General features: G+C 43.6%; 1 protein-coding gene across 8 annotated transcripts in view; it reads right to left on the reverse strand.

Moving 5' to 3' along the window:
• Positions 1–24,702, reverse strand: part of MEAF6 (MYST/Esa1 associated factor 6) — an 80,487-nt gene that overhangs the window by 42,837 nt on the left and 12,948 nt on the right. For all 8 annotated transcript variants that reach the window (XR_011319275.1, XR_011319276.1, XM_069756899.1 and 5 more), the window contains exons 3-5: positions 11,038–11,125; positions 7,940–7,985; positions 2,572–2,764 (exon numbers count right to left, since the gene is read on the reverse strand). Coding sequence is in view for 6 of the 8 variants with exons in the window: in XM_069756899.1 (XP_069613000.1) it covers positions 2,572–2,764; positions 7,940–7,985; positions 11,038–11,125 (327 nt within the window). In the remaining 2 variants the exon portion in view is untranslated. The remainder of the gene's footprint in view (positions 1–2,571; positions 2,765–7,939; positions 7,986–11,037; positions 11,126–24,702) is intronic.

A 24,702-nucleotide genomic window follows, 5' to 3' on the forward strand; every position in this document is an offset into this window, starting at 1 on the left:
GCGCTGGAATCCCGTGCCTGTGCCCTGCACTCCCTCCAAAATCCATATCTTTTCCTCTCTATGGGCAGTGTATTTTGGGATCTACCGCGCAGGCACCAAACCATGTGTAAAATGTGCACAGATTCAAGAAATGACTATGCAGGGATGAAGTGGCGAGAGAACCTTATTGCTGGAGGTCACTGGAGTGGAAGTAGCCAGCGCAGAAGATTCCTGAATGCAGTGCCCATAGAAGGGAGGAAAATATATGGATTGTGAAGGAGTGCAGGCGCGAGATTCCAGCGCCACAACTACACATCACAAGGCACTCTGACGTCCATGGGTTTGTTGATATTATAATAAAGACAGGAAGCAGGGATTTCTGTATGCCTGAAATAAATTATTAGCATAAAGAAATAAAATGTGTTTTCTCAACAAGAAGACCGCCAATATGAAGTATAGGTTGGACTAGTGTAACATTTCCATCACCTGTATGCCCATACTAATAGGTTATACACGTCTTGGGGAGGTGACGGGTTCCATTGAAAAGCGAACCATAGCAGCTACAAACTTAATACAGGTAGCCCCTGACTTCCATGGCTACAGCAAAAAAAGTTGCAGATTAGGAATAAGGAGAGAGAGAAGAAAAAAAAAAAACCACACATCATGATTGTTTGAAATTGCTGTATTCATAATGACCTAAACATCAAGTTTTTTATTTACTATTTTAGAGGCATAAATAAAAAAAAAAAAAATAAATAAAAAAAAGTTGAACTTTGTAACAATTAAAAAAAAAAAAAATGTTGTTACCATTTTGAGATCCTTTATTTTTCTGTCACAAAGGAGTTAGGTGGAAGTGTTTTTTTCCGTGGTGAGCTGGCGTTTTGTTTTTTTTTTTTGTTTTTTTTAATCCGTATGGTAAGTCGTAAAGGAAAAAAGGTTCCCAAATGGTAGCAATAAAAAAAAAAAAAAAATTATTTTGATAAGACTGGAATTTTACAGATGTAGCAGTACCAGATTTCAAATATTAGACATATCTATAACTATACATTTTTCTCTGAAACACTGGCCTTTAATGTCCGGTGTGCTCTCATCCTGCTTCTTCAAAGCACTGCTGCAGGCAACAGACAGATCTCTCAGTATGTATGCATAAGGGCAGAGAGAGACTGCCGTATTTCTCGTGCGAGAATCTCATCGCACTGCAAGGACTGGCCGGCACCTCTCCTGACCTGAGCAAGACAGCATGATGGATTACTCTGCAGGTCAGGAGAGCCAACAGCCAGTAGGAGTTTTACAATGCAATTCTCACAGGAGAGTGTCTCTGCCCTAAGGGTGAAACCTGGCAATCACATAACACCGGGAAGAGCTGGCGTAGAAAATACCCAGAAACTACTGTAGACTAGTTTGAAACCTGTTTTAAAGCATATTTTCATCATGAAGTATTAAGGGGTTAATCTAGCCAATATACCATATATACACTCGAGTACAAGCAGAGATCCCTAATTGTGCCACACAAAAACTGGGAAAACTTAATGACTCGAGTATAAGCCTAGAGTGGAAAATGCAGCAGCTACCGGTAAATGTCAAAAATAAAAATAGATACCAATAAAAGTAAAATTAATTGAGACATCAGTAGGTTAAGTGTTTTTGAATATCCATATTGAATCAGGAGCTCCATATAATGCCCCATAAAGTTCATGATGGGCCCCATAAGATGCTCCATATTAAAATATGCCCCATATAATGCTGCACAAATGCGGATTATGGCCCCATATGCTCAATAGAAATATTTGCCCCATATAACGCTGCACATGGCCCCATAAGATGCTGGAATGCTGTAGATAAGCCCCCGATGTATCCCGAAAGATGAGAAAAAGAGGTTATATTATACTCACCAAGGGGCGGTCCCGCGCCTCCCATCTTCATAGGATGACGTCCTCTTGTCTTCACCCCGCAGCTCCAGCGCAGGCGTACTTTGTCTGCCCTGTTGAGTGCAGAGCAAAGTACTGCAGTGCGCAGGCGCCGGGCCTCTCTGACCTTTCCCAGCGCCTGCGCACTGCAGTACTTTGCTCTGCCTTCAACAGGGTAGACCAAGTACGCCTGCGCTGGAGCTGCGGGGTGAAGACAAGAGGATGTCATCGTAAGATGGGAGGCCCCGGACCGCGACGCCCATCGGACTGGACCGCCCCTGGGTGAGTATAATCTAACGTCTTTTTCTCATCTTTCAGGTTACATCGTGGGCTTATCTACAGCATTACAGAATTCTGTAGATAAGCCCCTGATGCCAGTGAGCTTAGCTCAACTTTCATTTCGGGGGGTGACAGGATCCCTTTAATGACCCTACAAACCTATGGGGAAAATGTGCCAAGCACGATGTGCTATAATAGCAACAAGAGCAGGCAGCACCAGCCCCTTGTCTACTGACTTCACCTTTGATGTGCACAAGATTATTTACTGCTTATTTTTAGTTTTAACTATAACATATGTAGCATAGTAGTATGGCTGAAAATGTGGAATTTGGAGGGCAGAGGAAAAATAAATTTTTATATATGTATATAGAACAACAGTTTAAATGAAAACAATTCTTTCGCCAACCTGTGCCTATTTTTATTCTTGCGTTTCTTATGACTGCTATGATGTCCTGCGGAGTTTGTTGAAGAGGCTGCTTTCTGAGGCTTGACACCAGACAGGGAGCCATCTAGATCTTCCGCATCATCTTGGCTGGGTTCATTTTCCTGATTTTGAAAGTCTGGGGAGTTGTCACTTTCTGTCCCACTGCCTGGTTCTCCTGCAAAATATGACAGCAATTGAGACACAAATCACTTTATTTGGGTTACTAGAAAGACTCCAAAACTAGAAAGACTCCAATGGTGGTGAATACCAGCCTAGAAAGACCTAGCCAGGTGAGGACTATCCAGCAGCAGAACTTCATCTCTGCATGTCCAGGCTAAAGCTGAAAGTTGAAATTCAACACTGGCTGGAGAATGAGCCATGGGCTGTCAAAATGCCAATAACACGGTGGGACAGTTCCACTTAACTGGCAAGTGCAGTGCGATTTAATAATGATGTGGAAGAGAAAAAAAAAAAAAATGAAGATTTTTCAGACTCCCATAAAATCTCTCAGTCTTCATTGGGAGACACAGGAATCATGGGTTATATGCTACTATGTGGAGGCTGACACTAAGGCCAACGTTCAGTATTTGGTCAGTATTTTACCTAAGGATTTTTAAGCCAAAACCAGGAGGAGTGGAACAATTCATAGAAAATGTATAATAGAAAAACGTCACCACTTTAGCATTTATCACCCACTCCTGGCTTTGGTTTGAAAATACTGATTTAAACCTCACCAAATACTCAGTGTGTATTTCAGAAAAAGGCTGGCTCCTCCCCAACATCTTACACCTGGGCAGCAAACACCCAGCTATTCAGTTAGTGCAAAAACAGTATATAAAAAAAAAAAACCCCGCTCACAAAAATGGAGGGTCCCGCCTTCCCACTCACAGATACAACAAAGATTTTACAGCGAGTCCCAAAAATCTTCATTTCTCGGTTGCTTTATTGGAGGGCAGAAAATGGGACATCATAAAGCGGTTCCTGGGGTGGGAAAATGCCATTACGTCAGAAGGAGGAATAGCAATCTCTCAGGTTAATAGTCTTCTGCTAAGGTAAGAGCTCTACAAACACACTACACAGTTACCTATGGAGCAGAAGAACAGACACCTGGAGGCACAAAAACCAGGAGGCTTCTACCCCAGGGGGAGTGGGCCATGCCCCGGCAGGGCCGACACAGTTTAGCCTGACCTTCAGCCTTAACATATAGAAGCCAGTAAACAACGGCAACCCTAGAGGTGGTCTGCCCTCTGCCAGAGCATACTGGGATCACCCACAAGGCACTAGGTCATTTTGTAAAAATCTCTCATTGAGACAAGAGGCAAGTACTTAAGAGATTGTTTGCCTTCCTTTAAAAAGGTAATAAGGGCAGAGAACCTAACCAAGGTAACAGGTCAGACTCAAGACTCATGTCTGCCTCAGAATGACTCCAAGGTAAACTGAATGTGGGTGTCAGCAGCACAGGTGTAGCCCATTGGGGAGGAGTCAGCTATTTTTCTAAGATGTATTCTTACGGTCAGCCTCTAGGTGGCAGTATATAACCTGTGGCTCCTGTGCCACCTAAAGAGGCGACAAATTAATTTCAGAGGTGTATTTATTCCTACATATATCACAGTTTAAAGTCGCTCAGGCCAGTCTGATGGTAAAATACAAAGAAGCCCTGAAATTTGCCACTTGGAAAGGCAAGTCACAAGAGAACTGAGAAAATTGGCAGTTGTACCATGTGTAAGACCAATTCCACAAGAACACAAGCATCAGTCCTACCATGGGTTTGATGCCACAATCTATAAATAATATTGGCATCTAAGAGTGTTATTTGGGGCCCTAACACCACTGGTCCCTTTTAACCTAGGGGGCTAGCATAAAAACACAGATATACATAAAAGTCAGTGCAAACAGGACAAGATAAAAGTTGGTATAGGATTCTGGTTAAAAAAAAAAAAAAAAAAAGGATTTGCCCTTTTCCACTTAACAGTGTTAAACACGTGTAGCTACCTTATCAAAATCATTCAAAGGATTAAAGTAAAAATTTATGGATAACATGCGAAATGAAAAAAAAAAAAAAATATGAAAATGGCTTTTTCCATGGGGCCCTTATTTAGTTTGATGCATTGTCACATCTAAAAAATAAATATATTTGGCTCCTACATTTTTGCGTTAAAGGGAATTTGTCAGCAGGTTTTTGCTATGTAATTTGAATACAGTATGCTGTAGGGGTTAAAACACAGATTCCAGTGATGCCCCTCTTATGAAGCTCTTTTTTTTTTTTTCTTACAATGATTGTTTTAGCACCAGGAGCTAATCATTGCTGGGACACAGCAGGGCATACATGCTAGTCAGACCATGTCATCTCCTGTGATGTCTAAGGACATTGTATATTTCAAAAAACCTGATCTGCACATCCAAACAGACTGAGTGTGAACAGGTGCTGAACCCAGAGTCGCCAACTCGTATATAGTTAAATAAATAGGGCAGCACACTGCAGCGCCAAAACATGCAAACTTGAAAACACGAAATTTAAACTGCATTACTGCACTAGAAATATGAAAAATGAGAGCTTTTAGCGCATAAAAATGGCCAATTTTATGTGTACCTCGTAGCCACTTTACGGCATCTCTCTTATACGAGGTCCTACGCTTGACCTACCTCACTGAGAATAAACATCTCCATCTGAATGGGTACATGTGAAACCTCTCCTTGGACTCAAATTCTCTCTCACTGTGGAGGGGTATTGGACCTACTATAATTAAAACACCTGAAGCTAGGAGGCGGAGTGCACGATCAGAAGGCTAGAGAATACATTTCAAAAAACCTGTATCCATTCAGATGGAGACGTTTATTCTCAGCGAGGTAGGTTTAGAGTAGGACCTGGTATAAGAGAGATGCCGTAAAGTGGCTACGAGGTACACATAAAATTGGCCATTTTTATGCGCTAAAAGCTCTCATTTTTCATATTTCTAGTGCAGTAATGCAGTTTAAATTTCGTGTTTTCAAGTTTGCATGTTTTGGCGCTGCAGTGTGCTGCCCTATTTATTTAAGGACATTGTATAGACAGAGTCCGATGTGCACAGGGCTAGCTTCCTGAGCTATGTGCATTAGGCTACTTTCACACTGGCGTTTTCTTTAATACGTCGCAATGCGTCGTTTAGGGGAAAAAACGCATCCTGCAAAGTTGTTTGCAGGATGCGTTTTTGCCCCATACAGTTACATTACCGACGCATTGCGACGTACTGACACACGTCGCAACCGCCTTGCGACGGTTGCGCAGTGTTGTGGCGGACCGCCGGGAGCAAATAACGTTAAATTTAACGTTTTTTTGCAGCCGATGGACCGCTTTTTCCGCCCCCACCTTACAATGGGGCAGCGGATGCGCTGGAGAAATGCATCCGCTGCCTCCGTTGTGCGGCACAACAAACGCTAGCGTCGGAATTTCAGCCCGACGCAATGCGACAGGTCGAATCCGACGCTAGTGTGAAAGTAGCCTTAATAAATCTAAAATGTGTGCGAGAACGGCTGCACCCAGTAAACTAAGTGATACATCATTGGATTCAGCTTCTCTTTCTCTAGATCAGGCAGCAAAAACTTGCTGATGGATTCCCTTTAATGTGAACCTGTCATCAGGATTTTGCCAAGTAATGTACAGACAGTGTCAGGTCGGTGCCATTACACTGACTAAAATGATACCTTTGTTGATGAAATCTTTCTTGTGCTTGTTTAATCTGTATTTCCAGTTTTCAGGTAATGAGATTCTCGTGCTTCAGGGCGGGTGGTTTTTTTTTTTTTTTTTTTTGCTGTTTACCTAGCAAAATCTTGATGACAGGTTCACTTTAAGGAGCCAAAAAACACATTGGTAATATAATATAGGTTGCGTTCCCACATTGAGTATTTGATGTTGCAGATTTTCTGCATTATTAGGCAACTTAATTTACCATATATATTCGAGTATAAGCCAATACTTTTAACCCCAAAAAAGCGACGCCTGTCAAATACTCACCTGCTCCCAGCGCTCCAGACGCGGTCCCCGCATGTCCCACGGTCTTCGGGCACGGCAGCTTCTTCCCCTGTTCTGCGGTCACTGGTACCGCTCATTAAAGTTATGAATATGGACTCCACTCCCATAGGGGTGGAGCCGCATATTCATTACTGTAATGAGTGGTGCCACGTGACCGCTCACTACAGGAAGAAGCTGCCGCTCCCGAAGACCGTGTGACATGCAGGGACGGCGTCAGGAGCTCCGGAAGCAGGTGAGTATGTCATATTCACCTTTCCGCGTTCCACTGCTGCCTCGTCTTCTGCGTCCTCTGCAGTGACTGTTCAGGTCAGAGGGCGCGATGACGTATTAGTGTGCGCGCCGCCCTCTGCCTGGTCAGTGCGGAGACGGGATGCTGAGGAGCAGCGACGAGAGGTGACTCATTTTTTTTTTTTTTTATAGTGCAGCAGCAGCACTACTACATGCGGCACAATGCAACATGGAGCGTCTATGGGGCCATAATGAACTGCATGGAGCATTATATGGGGCATCTATGGAGCCATAATGAACTGCATGGAGCATTATATGGGGCATCTATGGGGCCACAACTGCATGGAGCATTATATGGAGCATCTATGGAGCCATAATGAACTGCATGGAGCATTACATGGGCCATAAAGAACTGCATGGAGCATTACATGGGGCATCTATGGGGCCACAACTGCATGGAGCATTATATGGGGCATCTTATGGGGCCATAAAGAACTACATGGAGCATTTTATGGGGCCATAATGAACTGTATGAAGCATTATATGGGGCTCCTGATTCAATACGGATATTCAAAAACACTTAACCTACTGATGTCTCAATTAATTTTACTTTTATTGGTATCTATTTTTTATTTTTAACATTTACCGGTAGCTGCTGCATTTTCCACCCTATGCTTATACTCGAGTCAATAAGTTTTCCCAGCTTTTTGTTGTAAAATTAATTTGTTGGCTTATACTCGAGTATATACGGTACTTTGTTTTTGATTGATTGTGGATAGTTTTTGATGCTGCAGTTTGGGTCTTTTTTGGGGTGTGATGTTTTAAATTAATCTGCTTTGTTCTTGTATTTGGTATAACAAAACTTTATTGAAATAGCAATATGTGCATTATATGCATTTTTTAATGCATTTCCGCAGTGGAAATACACTACACAAATATACATTTTTACCTGTGGTTTTAACCACATTCAATACAAATCTCTGGTGAAAATCTGAACATAAAACTAAGCGTACCCACAAAGAAAGGATATGTTGCGGACTTCAAACATGAACCACTGGTCAGTTTTCACAATATTTGCCATAAAAATTCTACACACAAAATAGATCAACTCACGTTTGTCGATCATTTGATCCTGTACTCCAGCCAATGCACTTACTGCCTAAAATGGAAAGAGGAGAGTTTTGCGTACGCACAAAATAAGTTACCCTCTATAGGTGTATTATGGTATGTTTCCACGTTCAGGAAACGCTGCGTTTTTTACGCTGCGTTGAGCCGCAGCATCCAGATGTTACAGCATAGTGGAGGGGATTTAATGAAATCCCATCTCCACTATGCAGGAAAAAACGCATGCGTCATAGCCGAGAAAACGCACATGCGGCGCGTTTTTCAAGAACGCAGCATGTTGTTACAATGAGCAAAACACGCAAGAACACCGCAGGTGACCTGCCAGTGACCTCAGGTGCAGATTTGGTCAGGATTTTACCTGCATAAAATCCTGAAGCAATCCTGAACGTGGACACATACCCTTACGGCCACAATGCTCATTTCTCTTATCTAGTAAAGGTAATTTAAATCGAAAGAGGTCAAGTTTATTATCATTTAAAGTGAATCCATCATCAGGTTTTACCATTTAAAGGGCCTCTGTCAGCACAGAATAACTGTTCCAACCCAGTACAGGTTGCTCTGTGCTTCATAGCGGATCAAATCATTTATATACACCTTCCCACCTGCTTGTTTTTCATTTATCTCCGCCTCTAGGAAGCCAGGGCTGTCAATCAAATAAGGAGGGTGGAGATAGAGGGAACACAAGCAGGTGGGAAGGTATATTTAAAATTATTGGCCCTCGCCATAAAGCACCGAGCAACTGTTCAAACTGACAGTCTCTTTAATCCTAGCAGCATAATATAGGGCACAAGAGCCCCATTCCCAGGATGTGTCACTTATTAGGCTGTACAGTATTTTGTGGTTTCAAAACAATCAATATGCGATTAACACTAGACTACATCTTGCATGCTGGGCAGTCACGCTAATCAGTGTAACCCACCCACCACCGATTAGCAGCTTGCTCACAATGCACTGTAGACAAGAAGCTGCCAGGCAGAGATACCCACAGAGCAGAAATCTTAGCTCTGCTGTATCTACATTAGACAAACAAGGATTCTATCCAAAGCAGCCCAGTAAGGCTACTTTCACACAGTTTTTTGGCGTAAGGCAGGATCTGGCAATTTTTTGAAAAAACGGATCCTTTGCAAAATTGTGAAAAACTGAAACGGATCAGATAATAATAAATAGTAATATTATTAACCGGGGGATAGAAACACGCAGATCCGTTTTTTTTTTTTTTGTTTGTTTTTTTAAAACTCACCAGATCGTGCCTGACTGCAAAAACCTGATGTGTGAAAGTAGCATAAGCGATACATTGCTGGAATTAGGCTTTGTTGCTCAATATTATGCTGCTCTCCGATTATATCACAAAAACCTGCTGACAGATTCCTTTAAAGGGAACTTGTCACCCCCAAAATCGAATGTGAGCTAAGCCCACCAGCATCAGGGGCTTATCTACAGCATTCTGTAATGCTGTAGATAAGCCCCCGATGTATCCTGAAAGATGAGAAAAAGAGGTCAGATTATACTCACCCAGTGGCGTTCCCGCTGTGGTCCGGTCCGATGGGTGTCATGGTCCGGTCCGGGGCCTTTTATCTTCTTACGATGACATCCTCTTCTGGTCTTCACGCTGCTGCCAGGAAAGGTGAGAGAAGCCCGGCGCCTGCAGTACTTTGCTCTGCCCTCAACAGGGCAGGCAAAGTACGCCGGAGCGTGAAGACGAAGAGGATATCATCGTAAGAAGATGGGAGGCCCCGGACCGGACCGCGATGCCCATTGGATCGCCCACCCAGGTGAGTATAATCGAACCTCTTTTTCTCATCTTTCAGGATACATTGGGGGCTTATCTACAGCATTCCAGAAGCTGTAGATAAGCCCCTGATGCTGGTGGGCTTAAGGTACCGTCACACATAACGATATCGTTGCTTTTTGTGACGTAGCAACGATATCGTTAAAAAAATCGTTATGAGTGACAGCGACCAACGATCAGGCCCCTGCTGGGAGATCGTTGGTCGCTGGGGAAAGTCCAGGACTTTATTTCGTCGCTGGATCACCCGCTGACATCGCTGAATCGGCGTGTGTGATGCCGATTCAGCGATGTCTTCACTGGTAACCAGGGTAAACATCGGGTTACTAAGCGCAGGGCCGCGCTTAGTAACCCGATGTTTACCCTGGTTACCATTGTAAAAGTAAAAAAAAAAAAAAAAAAAAAACACTACATACTTACATTCCTGTTACGTTCCCCCGGCGTCAGCTTCCCTGCGTCCCCCAGTGTCAGCGCCGGCCAGCCGTAAAGCAGAGCACAGCGGTGACGTCACCGCTCTGCTTTCCGGCCGGCGCTTACACAGTGCAGGGAAACTGAAGGCGAGGGACGCGACAGGAATGTAAGTATGGAAACAGGTAGAGCAGCTTAGTATACATTTTTTGCAAAAAACGTATCAACCAAATACCCTGTTTTTTACATCTTTTACTAGCACTTGCGGATTACTGCAACATTTTTTCAAACTGAGTGTTTTTGGTTTCACTATTCTCTTTTGTGTCTTCAGGAATGTAAGTATGTAGTGTTTTTTTTTTTTTTACTTTTACATTGGTAACCAGGGTAAATATCGGGTTACTAAGCGCGGCCCTGCGCTTAGTAACCCGATGTTTACCCTGATTACCCGGGGACTTCGGCATCGTTGGTTGCTGGAGAGCTGTCTGTATGACAGCTCTCCAGCGACCAAACAGCGACGCTGCAGCGATCGGCATCGTTGTCTAGATCGCTGCAGCGTCGCTAAATGTGACGGTACCTTTAGCTCACCTTTGATTTTGGGAGTGACAGGTTCCCTTTAATAAACCAATGACTGCTCCTTATTAAAACAAAAATATTTATATTATATAAAGGTAAGAAAAAGCACTTCTCAAACCCATAATGTTGGTGATTAGGGGTAAATCACAACACTGCAGATTTGGTTGGAGAGAGTTTAATCAAACACTGTCACATTAATCTAAAATGACCCCATCAGATAAACAGAAAGGAAGTTCAAAAGTGTCTACAGCGTGGGAATTCAACGCACGCAGAAAGATCCTAAAGACAACATATAGAAGGGAAGTACGCAAGTACTCACTGCCGCAGAGGTGACTGAAGATTTACTGAAAAGTCTTTCCGCTTCTTTGAATTTTCTATTTCTTCTATCATTTTTACTGTTTGAGTTCCTTAAAGAAAAAATAAGTTTTAAGTATCCATGCCATTTTATATTATTGCTACAATAATGTAATATCGCTCACATGCAAAAATGCGTTCAGAGCACTCATAAGGAAACATTTATGATACAACACAGTAAAACATTGTACTCCCAACAGTCTCATAACTGTAAGATTGTGTGCACACGATGCAGATTTGGTGCAGAAAAATCTGTGGCAGTTCTGCACTAAATCTGCATCTCCTGGCAGAATCTGCAGGTGCGTTTTTTGTGTGTTTTTTACAGTGCAGTTTTGGTGCAGATTTGAAGTGCGTTTTTTCATCCAGTTTTGTAAGCGTTTTTTAAAGCTAAATTAAGCCCTAACCATAGCCCTAACCCTAGCCCTAGACCTAACCCTATTCTAAGCTTAGTGGAAAAAAAAAAAATTCTTTATTTTTTTATTGTTCCTACCTATGGGGGTGACAAGGGGGGGGGGGGTGTCATTTACTATTTTTTTTTATTTTGATCACTGAGATATAACCTATCTCAGTGATCAAAATTCAAAATGCACTTTGGAACGAATCTGCCGGCAGATTCGGCGGGCGCACTGCACATTTTGGAAGATGGCGGCGCCCAGGGAGAAGACGGACGGACCCCGGGAGGAACGGTGAGTATGATGAGGTGGGGGGGGGGGGGGAAATCGGAGCATGGGGGGGTGGATCGGGCACGGGGGGGGGGGTGGATCAGAGCACGGGGGGGAGCGGACAAGAGCACGGGGGGAGCGGAGCACAGGACGGAGGGGAGCCGGAGCAGTGTACCGGACAGATCGGTGGCTTGGGGGGGGAAAATCGGTGGGGTGGGGGCACATGTTATATGTTGTATGTAATGTATGTTTTATGTGTGTTTGTGTTTTTAACCCATTGTAGTCAGTCGCCTGACGATGGGACAACTCTCCCATCATCACATTTCGATGGGAGAAGTAGTCCCACCCGACGAATGACTACAATGAGTCACTACTGAGAGACAGACACACACACACACACACACACACACACAGACACTAAATACCATTTCCACCATACGCTTCACATCGACCATACACTAACTTCACTACACTCCGCCCACACACTTCCTCCACATCACTGACGTCACTTCCGTCTGCTGCGGTTTTGACACCCAAATCCGCATAAAATCTGCAGATGGTTTTTACATCTGCAGTTTTTATGCGGATTTGACCCACAAAATGGGAGCCTATGGGTGCAGAAACGCTGCAGAACTGCACAAAAGAAGTGACATGCACTTCTTTGAAATCTGCAGCGTTTCTGCACGGATTTTTCTGCACCATGTGCACAGCTTTTTTTTTTTTCCTATTGATTTTCATTGAATTTTAACTCACAGTGCAGTTCTGCAGCGTTTCTGCTGCAGAAAAAAACGCTGCAGAACTGCACTAAATCTGCATCGTGTGCACATACCCTAAAGGCCACATGAAGACCTTTCGTTTTGTAGAAGATACACAGTTGGACATATGACATACATTTACGTCATAGGTTGTATCCCCGACTGAGCCTGCATCTTTCTTGGCAGATGAGGATTTAACAAGCACCAGCAGGGTGGGGGCATCATTCCACATTAAGAGATTGTGGAGCACCCACTGGTTGCCATGACAGATGGGGGTTCAGCTAAGGACCTCCCTTGTCATGACGGTTCTCCTGTGAAACCTAACCTGTAGCTGATGTTCAACAAACAAACCCAGCCATGAATGTTTTAGAGTTGCATAATCGTACTGACCTGGAGAATAATACTGCCAGGTTTTACCAGGGAAAGAACATGGTAAATTAAAAATAAATAAATAATAATTTTGGAATTGCAATTTCGACGCAATTGGATTTTTTCCCCACTTAACAGTGAAAAACATTAGGGTATGTTCATGACCAAGCCAAATGTTACAATTCTGACCAGTGTCACTTTATGAGGTAACTGGTACGCTTCAACCGATCCTGGTGATCCTTTTTTCGTGACATATTGTGCTTCATGATAGTGGTAAAAGTTATTCAATATGACTTGCGTTTATTTATGAAAAAAAAAAAAAATTGCAAAATGTTCTCAATTTAATTATCAAAATTTTTATGCACTTAACCCCTTTCTGACCTCGGACGGGATAGTGTTTTGAACAGCTGACATGTGCCCGTAATAGGCGCGGGCAGAATCGCCTATTACGGATCTGTTGAAGTGCTTGCAGCACGAAACAGCTGTCATCCGCATGTGTTCACCACCCTCCCTACACCGCATGATTGCATGTGAATAAATCCCTTTTTGCTCAACACCGGTGAGTGCGCTGTTACTTTCTTGCTCTGGATATCCTTATAATCTAACCTTTATTTCTCATCTTTACATCGGGGGCTTATCTACAGCATTACAGAATGCTGTAGATAAGCCCCTGATGCCGATCTTCTTAGGCTACGTTCACATTAGCGTCATGCGACGCAGCGTCATCGACGCAGAACAACGCATGCGTCATGCGCCCCTATCTTTATCATTGGGGACGCATGCGTTGCGTTGTCGTGCGTTTTTGTAAAAACGCACGACGCATGCGTCGTTTCACCGCACCTGGGTGGCGTCAGAGACGCTACATGTTGCATTTTTGTAGCGTCTAAAAAACGCACGCGTCACACTTGCGTCACCTGTGCGTCGTCATTGCGTTGCCTGTGCGTCGTCATTGCGTTACAATTTCCCATTGAAACCAATTGACAACGCACTTGCGTCGCGTGTGTGCATCGTGCGTGCGTTGTGCGACGCATGCGTCGTTAAATAAAATTAAACAAAAAAGTGTCTAGACAGTGAAAACAGTGATAAAAACATCCCCCATATATAAAGTAAATGTTTGGATTGTGTGTGTCACTTCTGCTGCAGCATCTACAGGCAACACATCAGACCAGACATCTTCATCTGCTGTCCAGAGATGTAAGTATAGAATGATTCTGTGCATTTTCTACATGTTTTATTTTTAAATTGTTTTTGCAAGTTGTGTATTATAGTCTGCACTGTGGTTGTTTAAAGATATTGTTGTATTTTTAGTCTGGTTGTGATGTATGGCGTTGTAAAGGATGGCGTTTCATTGTCTGCGGCCTTGATTATTGTTCTTTCCAGGATAGATTTTTCTTTTCCATTTATTGGTTTGGGGGTGTTTTTTGTATTCAGTTGTGATGTTTTATTCTTGCTTTATTTGAATTTAATTGTCTCTGGCCATGTTGGTTTAATTGTAAAGTATGGTAGTATAGAATGATTCTGCGCCCTTTTATTAAATGTAATAATTTTTATTGCAAGTTGTGTATTATGTTCTGCACTGTGGTTATGTAAAGACATTGTTGTATGTTTCTGGTTGTGATGTATGGCGTTGTGTGGCCTTTTATTGTCTCCGGCCCTGTCGGTTTTATTGTAAAGTATGGCGGTGTATCCAGGATTGCCGTTTCTGTCCTTAATTTTTTTGGGTTGTTAATTTTTTCCTTTCAAAAATCTATTGTGTTTTTTGGGTTGCTCCGTGCATACTGTACATTTTTTTTAACAAAACTCTCTTTTTGGATTACGACATAGGGTCTGTTGTGTATTTGTTTTGTTATCTTTAGGCTTTTGTTTACTCTGGCATTGTGTTGTCTCTGCCATTGTTTCTTTTAATCAATGTGGCAGTGTTGTTTGCTCAGCGTTAGTTCAGTTGGAGTGCAATGTTCTTTGTGGTTGAAATGTAAATGTTTTTTTTTTAAAATATTTTACTATGTTCCGCTGTATTGTGCATAGGCTAAATTTTATTTTGTTCTTTATTTCAGAATTGCATTAGTCATGGCCAGCGACTCAAGCCACACCCCACCGCTGAGGAGTCCGGTGAGTACATGATCTACTATTGCTTACTATTCGCTGTCATTTGTAGATGGGTCACTCAACTTTTTGTAAACTATTTTACAGGCTTCTTCAAGTGAGAAGAGCCAGGAGGAACAGAGGGAGCAGGAGCAGAGACCACGGGACCAAGCTGTGGTTGCAGGACGGCGAGTAAGTTTTTATGTCAAACCTATTCCTTTTTTTCTTTAAGTTTTTTGTTTTTGCGGGTATGGGGGGTGGTGGAGGTGGTAGGTGGTGGTGGAGGAGGTAGGGACAACAATTTTTATCTTGCAAACATTAATATTTTCCATTTATTCTAGGTTTCACAACGGGCCCATGATGACCCACTGGACATTGACATGATGGTGGCATCCATAGAGGAACGGGGCCCGTTGTGGGACAGCCGTGACCCCCGGCACGCGGACCAGGGCGTGTTGCGCCGTTTGTGGATTGAGGTGGCACAATCGCTGTGGGATGGCTTCGACAGCGCTTCCCCCACGGGCAAAGCTAAATTTCGTAAGTATTTCCAAAATGCTGCTGTGACCCATCATGCCAGGATTACACAACCGTCTGTGATGTCTTCTATTGGGATTGCACACGGATGCGTTATCATTTTCAATATTTTCTCTAAAACTATTTTTTTTTTTTTTTTTTAATTTATACACAGTTAAACAATTGAAGACCAGATGTCGCTCCATGAAGGACTGTTTCAAGAGGGGCCTGAAAAAGGAGGGACAGATCCGTAGTGGTGCTGCAGCGTCAAGGACCTCTGTCTACAAATATAACCGTATTTTGCAGTTCTTGCGACCGGTCCTTGACAAAAGAGAGTAAGTATAGTACCTATGCACACACCTAGTTTTTACAACATGCATATTCACGTACTATATTCCAGCCACGTAGCTTATTGCCCAGCCATTTATTTTGGCAAGTACGAAGTATAGAAATGAAGAAAAAAATGCAAGCTCACCGAGGCGTGAAAAGTAAAAAAATACATACTTTTATTCACTTCAATCATAAGCAGAGGATGAAACATCAGCACAATACAATAGACACTATCTACGCGTTTCAGGTGACAGGGAACGTCAGACCTTAAACGCGTAGATAGTGTTTTTATTGTATTGTGCTGATGTTTCATCCTCTGCTTCTGATTGAAGTGAATACAGTATTTAGTTTTTACTTTTCACGCCTCGGTGACCTCGAATTTTTTCTTCATTTCTGGTCTTCTCACGCTTGACACAGCGTCTCCGTGCTCCGAGCCTTCTGGGATTAGTACTATGGTGAGCTGGACTTCCTCTTTTTTTCCCTGAAATACGAAGTATACAGAACACAGAAAGATAGTAGATTGGCCATGCCCGGGCAATATTTCATAGTGGAGTAGTATATTGCCCATCCAGGTGTTTCACATTTTTTTTTTCAAAAACAGGAAAAATATAATAGACACGGCATACCTTCTACTCCAAGGCAGGTTATGTTCCCATGGTTGCTCAGCTCGCAGGACCTGTGATGACGTCTCGGTCACATGACCGTGACGTCATGGCAGTTCCGACGATAAGCGTAATTGTCGGGCGTTACAAACGGCAACCATGGGTGACTATTTTGAAAGAAATAAATGCATTCTTTTTTTAATATTGATGCGACATATGCAGTGGCAATATTAAAAATAGGTTAATATTAACGGCGGCAATGGATACCGCCGGTAAAGTTAATTAATGACACATGTGAAATGTTATATTTAGTATACTAATGGTTTCCTTATGTTTTCACAGAACACACAGCAGCACCCGTGAGACTGTCCGACCCTCTGGAGCGGTCCTTCGTGAAGCGCCATCTGAACCGTCGCAGCCATCAGCGAGAGCAGGTCTGCACCACCACAATCTGGTGAACCGGCAGCCGGTCCATCAGATGTTCCCCTGGCCTCTGTCGCTCCTTCCTTCGGGTCTTCCAGACAGCGTCAGCGGGCCTCGGACAGGGCGATCCTGCTCGAATTTTTACATTTGAGCACCGTATTCCAGAATGGTTTCAAGGCGCTGTGCGATAAAATGTCCAATATCGACCGGCGTCTTGAAACCATAGAATCGGAGCTCTTGAGGCCGGCCAAACATTTTTTTAGTGCCATTCAGAAGGGCATGGTTGAACATCTTACGCCGGAACTCCAGATTTCGGTCATGCAGGCCTGCAACAATGCATATGTCACTGCTCTGCAGCTGGCTCGGGTCATGCAGTCAGCGACTACAATGCCCGCAGTACCATCGCTGGCTGCCATGGCTCCGACTCCTGCTGCAGAGCACCACCACAGAGCTCCGCGTGCCGAGGGCCACCGCCACCACAGAACAGAGCCCCAAACTTCTGCTCCTGCCAGGCCTTCAAGGGCACACAGACGGGAAGCCGACCCACACCCAGAGGGAGAGAGGAGGAAAAAAAAAAGGAGAAGACAAGCACTACAACCTTGGCTATGGCTGCTCCCAAAACAACCACCCAAAGTACACAGCCTGGGTCTACCCGGAGCACACCCAGTACCCAGCCTGGGTGTACACGGAGCACACCCAGTACCCAGCCTGGGTCTACAAGGAGCACACCAAGTACTCAGCCTGGGTCTACCCGGAGCAGGAGTAGCCAGCCAAGGACACTGGTCGTCCCTCCTCCTCCCTCACCTCCTGCGTTGGCAGTCTCGCCACCATCAACTGGCTGGATTGATGTCGGCATCCCGTCTATAGTGTAATAGAGTATGCTGCTTCCTCCCCCTCGTCCTCCTCCTCGGTCTCCTCAACACCCCCCAAAACTGGAGTATATCAATCCACCTTAATCGCAGATATTGATACCCCATAACATTTCCCATTTCTTTTTTTTTGTGTCCCTAATAAAATTGTTATTTTGTTCAAAAATAATGAGTTTTTATTGTCTTTAATAAAGTTTGCACCAAATCACACCGTGCGCCGTATAAACAAATCTTGTGTTTGTAACACCTGATGTGCAATGTCTGACAATATTTTATTTCATTTTTTTATAGGGCTGTCGCTCATTGTACTATGAGATGTTACAAACACAAACAGCATCAATATATCAATTTTAAAATGTACCATCACACAACGATTTCAGTAACGATATAGTTGGTTTTTGTCAGTAACCAACGTTATCTTTTCTGAAATCGACCAACGATTAAGCTGGGAGATTGTAGGTGTCAGCGAATGATTAGGAATTTTTTGGGGTAACTGATCACACGCTGTCATTGTTGGATCGGCGTGCTTGACACCGATCCAGCGATGTCTTTGCTGTAAACAAGGGAATATTGGGTTACTAGCGCAGTGTTTTAAACAATCAAAAAAGTGAACAATACCCCAAAAAAAAAAAAAAAAAAAAAAAAAAAAAAAAAGGTGTCAACCACGTCCCTCGCCGTCATCTTACCGCAGTGACTGGCACTGTCATTCCCGCCCGTAAAGCAGAGCACACCGTTGACTTAATAATAAACGCTGTGCTGTGCTTTAGGGCTGGCACAGTATGGAAAGGTGACGGCGATGGACGTGTCACACACCGGAATTTTTTTTTTTTGTTTAAATTACATTTACAATGGTAAACAGGGAAAACATCGTGAGTGCGGCCATGCGCTTCATAACACAATGGTTACCCAGATTACACGGGGACTTGCTCTTTTTTTTGTCGCTGGAGAGCTGTCTGTGTGACAGCTCTCCAGCAACCACGCGACGACTAACAACGATCACAGTCCGGTCGTATCACTGGTCGGTATCGTTGGCTAATCATTTTATTACGGTACCTTAATATTGGTCAGGTGAAGTGGTAGCAATGTTCACAGTGTCGCCACTATTTGACTCTGGACGTATTCTAGCATCCTGAGTGCAATAGTGTTAACTCTGTAGAGTTGTGCAAACATCATCGTCTCCCTCCTTGTCAAGCCAGGTTCCATATGCAAATAGTCTGCAAGATTAAAAATGGTTGACAAGGTGGGAGCCGATCAGGTTATATGTCAAAACTATGGAACACACGGCTGAAATATTTTGTTGTTTTGTCACAGTCCATTTGGGTACTGGTGCTCACATAAATTTTGTGGGACACACATTAGTTTATGTAGCATAGGATTTTAAAATTTGTTTAATATGGAAAAACATATGGGAGATTTGTTTTGTGAAAACGGAAAGGCACAAGAACTTTATTTCAAAACACAACGCATTAGAAAATCAGGGGACATTAAAATACCATTACATAGGCTGGTAAAATGACATGGACTCCACAGTGTTTACATGACAGTGTTTTTATTGTATCATAATACCAAGATGAATTAAACCATTTGATCTTGCCATGAAACACGCCCAACATCTGAAACAAAGTATGCAGCAAATTGGTCCCTCATATGAGCAATCTCCACAGTTGTCCGCAGAGGATGATCTTGATAATCAGGCAATGGATTTGGTATGGGTTCATCGAGTTCCACGTTGACTCTCTCTTTATCAATAATAAAATTGTGGAGAACCACACACGCCTTCACCACCTCATCCACTGTCTCAATTTTCAAATTTATAGCGGATCCTAAAGATACGCCATTTGGAGACAAGGATGCCAAAGGCGCACTCCACAGTTCTTCTGGCCCGGGACAGTCTATAATTAAAAATACTTTTGGTGCGGTCCAACCCCCGACTGGAGTACGGTTTAAGTAGGTTGCCACTCATTTGAAAAGCCTCATCCCCAACCACAACAAATGGCATGGCCGGGCCTTCGGTGTTGGGAAGAGGTCGTGGCTGGGGGAAATTAAAATCGTTATCGTACAATCTTCGGCCCATATCAGACTCCTTAAATGTCCGTGAATCATTTGCACGGCCAAACGCTCCAAATGTCCACAGCGAGAAACCTGCAGTCCACACCTGCAATTGCCATGAGCACGGTGGAAAAGTATTTTTTATAATTAAAAAACAGAGATCCACTTCTTGAAGGCTTGGTAATCCTAATGTGCTTCCCATCCACGGCTCCAATACAGTTAGGGAAAGAACACACTTGTTCAAATTTTTGGGCGTTGGCCTGCCATAATTCTGTTGTAGGGATGGGTAAAAATTCCTCCCGGAGGTTGTCCCACAATGCGCGGCATGTGTAGGCAATAATACCAGACAGTGTGGAGACTCCAATCCTAAACTGGAAATGCAGTGATCTCAAGGTCTCTCCGGTAGCAAGGAAACTGACAAGAAGAAAAATAAATAAATGTAATTAAATTGATATGAAAGAATTTTTCATTCTTAATTACAATCCCCCACAAAACCAAAACACGTTACTTTAAAAAATGGCAAGAACATATAAATCCTTCACATTGCATTACGTACCGTAGAGTCACCAGCAGACGTTCCTCGGGGGAAATCGATTTACGGAGCTGCGTGTCCTGCCTGGAAATGGTTCCTTCCACCAGACGCAGCAGATATCGGAAGCTGTTTTGAGACATCCTGGTGTATTCAAAGTATTTCTCCTGGTTCTCATTTAATTCGCCAAACAGACAATGGTAGGCTCCACGACTCTCTCGGACTTCCACTATAGGGTGTAGCCAAAAACGCCGATGACTCCTTCTCCGTAGTTTGTCTCTTTTCCTCTGTTCATGACAGGCAATAGCATAAGCAATAGCAAGGGCAAATTACAGCTCCATATTGAGGTAGATACTCTCCATGGGACGCTCCATCTTGATGCTGTATGGTTGGAAATAATCTATGCCGGGGTATATATATACCACAATTACATTATACCCACCCTCATCTACCCATTGGTGGCATTATCTAGTGTCTAGACACTAGACCCACCCTCTTCTATTTATTGGTGGTATTATCTAGTGTCTAGACACTAAATTGTGTTGAAAGATTACATCATTGTTTGACAACGCATGCGTCGTAAAACGCTGCGTTTTTTGGAAAAACGCAACAAAAAACGCTGCGTTTTACGACGCATCCGTTCGACGCATGCGTCAAAAATGGTGCGTTTTTGCGTGCGTTTCCGATCCGTCGTGCGTTGCGTCGGCGACGCTGCGTCGCATGATGCTAATGTGAACGTAGCCTTAGCTCATCTTCGATTTTGGGGGTGACAGGTTCCCTTTAAGGGTTGAAAGTTGACCAGCAACTTCTCATTTTCTCAACCAAATTTGCAAAACTTTTTTTTTTTTTTTAGAGAGCACATTACATTTGAAGTGACTGAGGGATCTATATGACAGAAAATACCCAAAAGTGACACCATTCTAAAAACTGCACCCCTCAAGGTACTGAAAACCACATTCAAGAAGTTCATTAACCCTTTGTGGGTCACAGAAATTTTTAGAATTGGAAGTAAAAAAAAAAAAAAAAAAAGTGAACAGCCAACCTTTTTTCCTTCCTCAATACAAAATAATTTACTTTAGACCCTAAAGGGGGAATACTACTGTTTGGGCACACGGCAGGGTCCAGTATGGAAGGAGCATTATTTGATGTTTTGAATGAATAATTTACTGGAATAATCAGCGGAAACCATGTCGTGTTTGGAGAGCCCCTGATGTGCCTAAACAGTGGAATCTCCCACAAGCGACACCATTTTGGAAACTAGACCCCTAAAGGTACCTTCACACTAAACGATATCGCTAGCAATCCGTGACGTTGCAGCGTCCTCGCTAGCGATATCGTTTAGTTTGACACGCAGCAGCGATCAGAATCCTGCTGTGATGTCGTTGGTCGGGGCTAGAGGGCCAGAACTTTATTTGGTCGCTGGCTCTCCCGCTGACATCGCTGAATCGGCGTGTGCGACACCGATTCAGCGATGTCTTCGCTGGTAACCAGGGTAAACATCGGGTTACTAAGCGCAGGGCCGCGCTTAGTAACCCGATGTTTACCCTGGTTACCATCCTAAAAGTAAAAAAACCAAACGCTACATACTTACCTACCGCTGTCTGTCCCCGGCGCTGTGCTTCTCTGCTCTGGCTGTGAGCACAGCGGCCGGAAAGCAGAGCGGTGACGTCACCACTCTGCTTTCCGGCTGCCCGGCGCTCACAGCCAGAGCAGAGAAGCACAGCGCCGGGGACAGACAGCGGTAGGTAAGTATGTAGCGTTTGGTTTTTTTACTTTTAGGATGGTAACCAGGGTAAACATCGGGTTACTAAGCGCGGCCCTGCGCTTAGTAACACGTTTACCCTGGTTACCGGCATCGTTGGTCGCTGGAGAGCGGTCTGTGTGACAGCTCTCCAGCAACCAAACAGCAACGCTGCAGCGATCCGGATCGTTGTCTGGATCGCTGCAGCGTCGTTTAGTGTGAAGGTACCTTAAGGCCGGGGGTCATACTTGCGAGTGCAATGCGAGAAACTCGCGCAAGTTGGGACTCGGGAGGGACAGAGCGCCATTTGCCTCCTGGAGCACAGATTTTTCCCAGAATAGTTTGTGGACTCCATATACAGAAAGTGCTGGAAGAGCAGAATCCTCCCTCAAGTGACCCCATTTTGGAAATTATACCCCTTTGGGAATTTATCTACAGGTGTAGTGACAATATTGTCTCCATGGGCGTTATCCATAAACAAGCAGCAGTGGATGTTAAATTGCAAACTGCCGTTGTAGTGACCAGTACGTTGTTGTACCCAGCTCAAGCTTCAGGAGACATGCATAAATAAATTAGGTGGGCCATCATTGCTACAGAAATGCAGAGAGGGAGTGCAGAGTTTGCTGGATTTCTTTTAGGGTGTGAGGATATACAGCGCTTTTCCAGAACCTTTGTGCTACCAGTAATGTGGAAGCCCCTTATATGTCCATTGACAGGTGACGGAAATGAGTGGAGACTTGGCCATTTTTGTACATTGAGTTAAAGCTTTTATTGGGAACATTTTCCATAACGTTTGGTAAATCACACTTATCCGGCACTTTACGCTAGTGGGGCGATTCAGATGAAACCCCCGAAGGATCCACTCACTATATGAGGCAGCAGACTTACTCGACTGTCTGGCCTCGGTTTAACATTGCCCTTTTCAAAAGTGCACAAAACTGACGGATCGCTCTTTTATTCACCCCGGTGCAGAGCGCAGGATAAATGTAAGCAGAACCTTACTGCGATCTTTGGGAGGCAGAATGAACAAAAAAAAAAAAAAACAATAAAAAAAAACCAACCACACCAGGTGAATTGGTTTTATTTATTTTTACTCTGATCCTCGTGCGGTATAAGTGATTAGATGACTTTATTTGGGTCGGTTCGATTAGACCGCTATAATTTTCCATATTTTGGCCAACAGTCATGTGAGGGCTTGTTTTTTGCGGGTCGAGTTGACATTTTTATTGGTACTGTTTTCGGTCACTTTTTTTTATCGCTTTCTATCCCGATTTTTTTAGAGACAGAATGAACAAAAGTCATCAATTCAAGAGTTTTTATGACATTCTGTTTGTGGTAAAATTGATAAAGCAGCTTTATTATTTGGGTCACTACGATTACAGCAATACAACTACCGTATTTTTCGGACTATAAGACGCACCGGACTATAAGGCGCACCCAGGTTTTAGAGGTGGAAAATAGGGAAAAAAATATTTGAAGCAAAAAAATGTGGTAAAATATTTAATAACATACTATTATATATAATAACACCACATATAATAGTATGTTATTATGTTGGAAGCTGCGGGACCAGTGTGGTGTCTGTACAGTACTATATGAAGATGCTGGAGGGTGAGTATAACAAGGGGGGCACAGGGCTTATATTTAAAGCACCACTCCAGCACTGTAAAATAACACTTGAGTGCTGCTTTAAAATCCAATGAGAACTATAGCTCCCAGCATGTCCTGCATATCCTATGACATGCTGGGAGTTATAGTTCACTAAAGAAGTGGCAGAGTGCTTTATTGTGTTTTGGAAAGACTAACCTCTTAATTGTGGCAGCCAGCCACACTGTGGTGAGGTAAAAGCATCCCATGACTGCACACAGAGCCCTCCCTCTTGTTGCCTTTCCACAGCACAGGTAATGGAAGCCAGCAGATTCTAGTGTTGGAGTCTGAAGGACCTGTGATGTCAAGAAGAGGGAGGGCTCTGTGCTGCCATGTGATGCTCCAGCCCGCCTACTTCTGACATCACAGGTTGGTCAGAAAAATACGGTATATTGTTTCTTCTATCTGCCTGCTCTTTATATGCTGTGATCGCATCATTTAGGGTGTTAAAGTGCCAGGAGCAGCACCTGCACCGCTCCTGGCACAGAGCTGGATGTCAGCTGTCAGAATCAGCCGCTGTACACGCAAGATCGCCTTGACGTACTCTGCTCACACAAGGCCGGCAAGTACCAGCCGACCATGAGGTACAGAATATGTCTAATGTAGAAAAGGGGGTTAAAGAAATGGATTTGGAATGAATTCCCTCCAAAAAGCCACATGACAGCACAGTAAGAATGAACATTTCCATGTAAACAAAGACCAGCAGTGCGTATGGTCAGACCAAAGTGTCTTAACCGCTTCAAGTTTCCAAAGACCCCAAACTGATAAAAGGTGTCTTATCTTCAGAGCAGAAAACTCGTGAAGAGTTGTCTGTACTTCATCATCCAAGTTAGTGCGGAAAAAACCCTTAGAAGAACCTTCTTGACAGTTCTAGAGATTTTTGAACCAAAAAACAGGATTTTTGGTTGCTTACCGTAAAATCTGTTTCTCGGAGCCTTCATTGGGGGACACAGGAACCATGGGTGTATGCTGCTGCCACTAGGAGGCTGACACTATGCAAATAAAAAAGTTAGCTCCTCCTCTGCAGTGTACACCCCACCGACAGGAAGTAGGATATTC

The sequence above is a fragment of the Ranitomeya imitator genome, chromosome 3 (genome assembly GCF_032444005.1).
Source record: "Ranitomeya imitator isolate aRanImi1 chromosome 3, aRanImi1.pri, whole genome shotgun sequence".
NCBI lineage: Eukaryota > Metazoa > Chordata > Amphibia > Anura > Dendrobatidae > Ranitomeya > Ranitomeya imitator.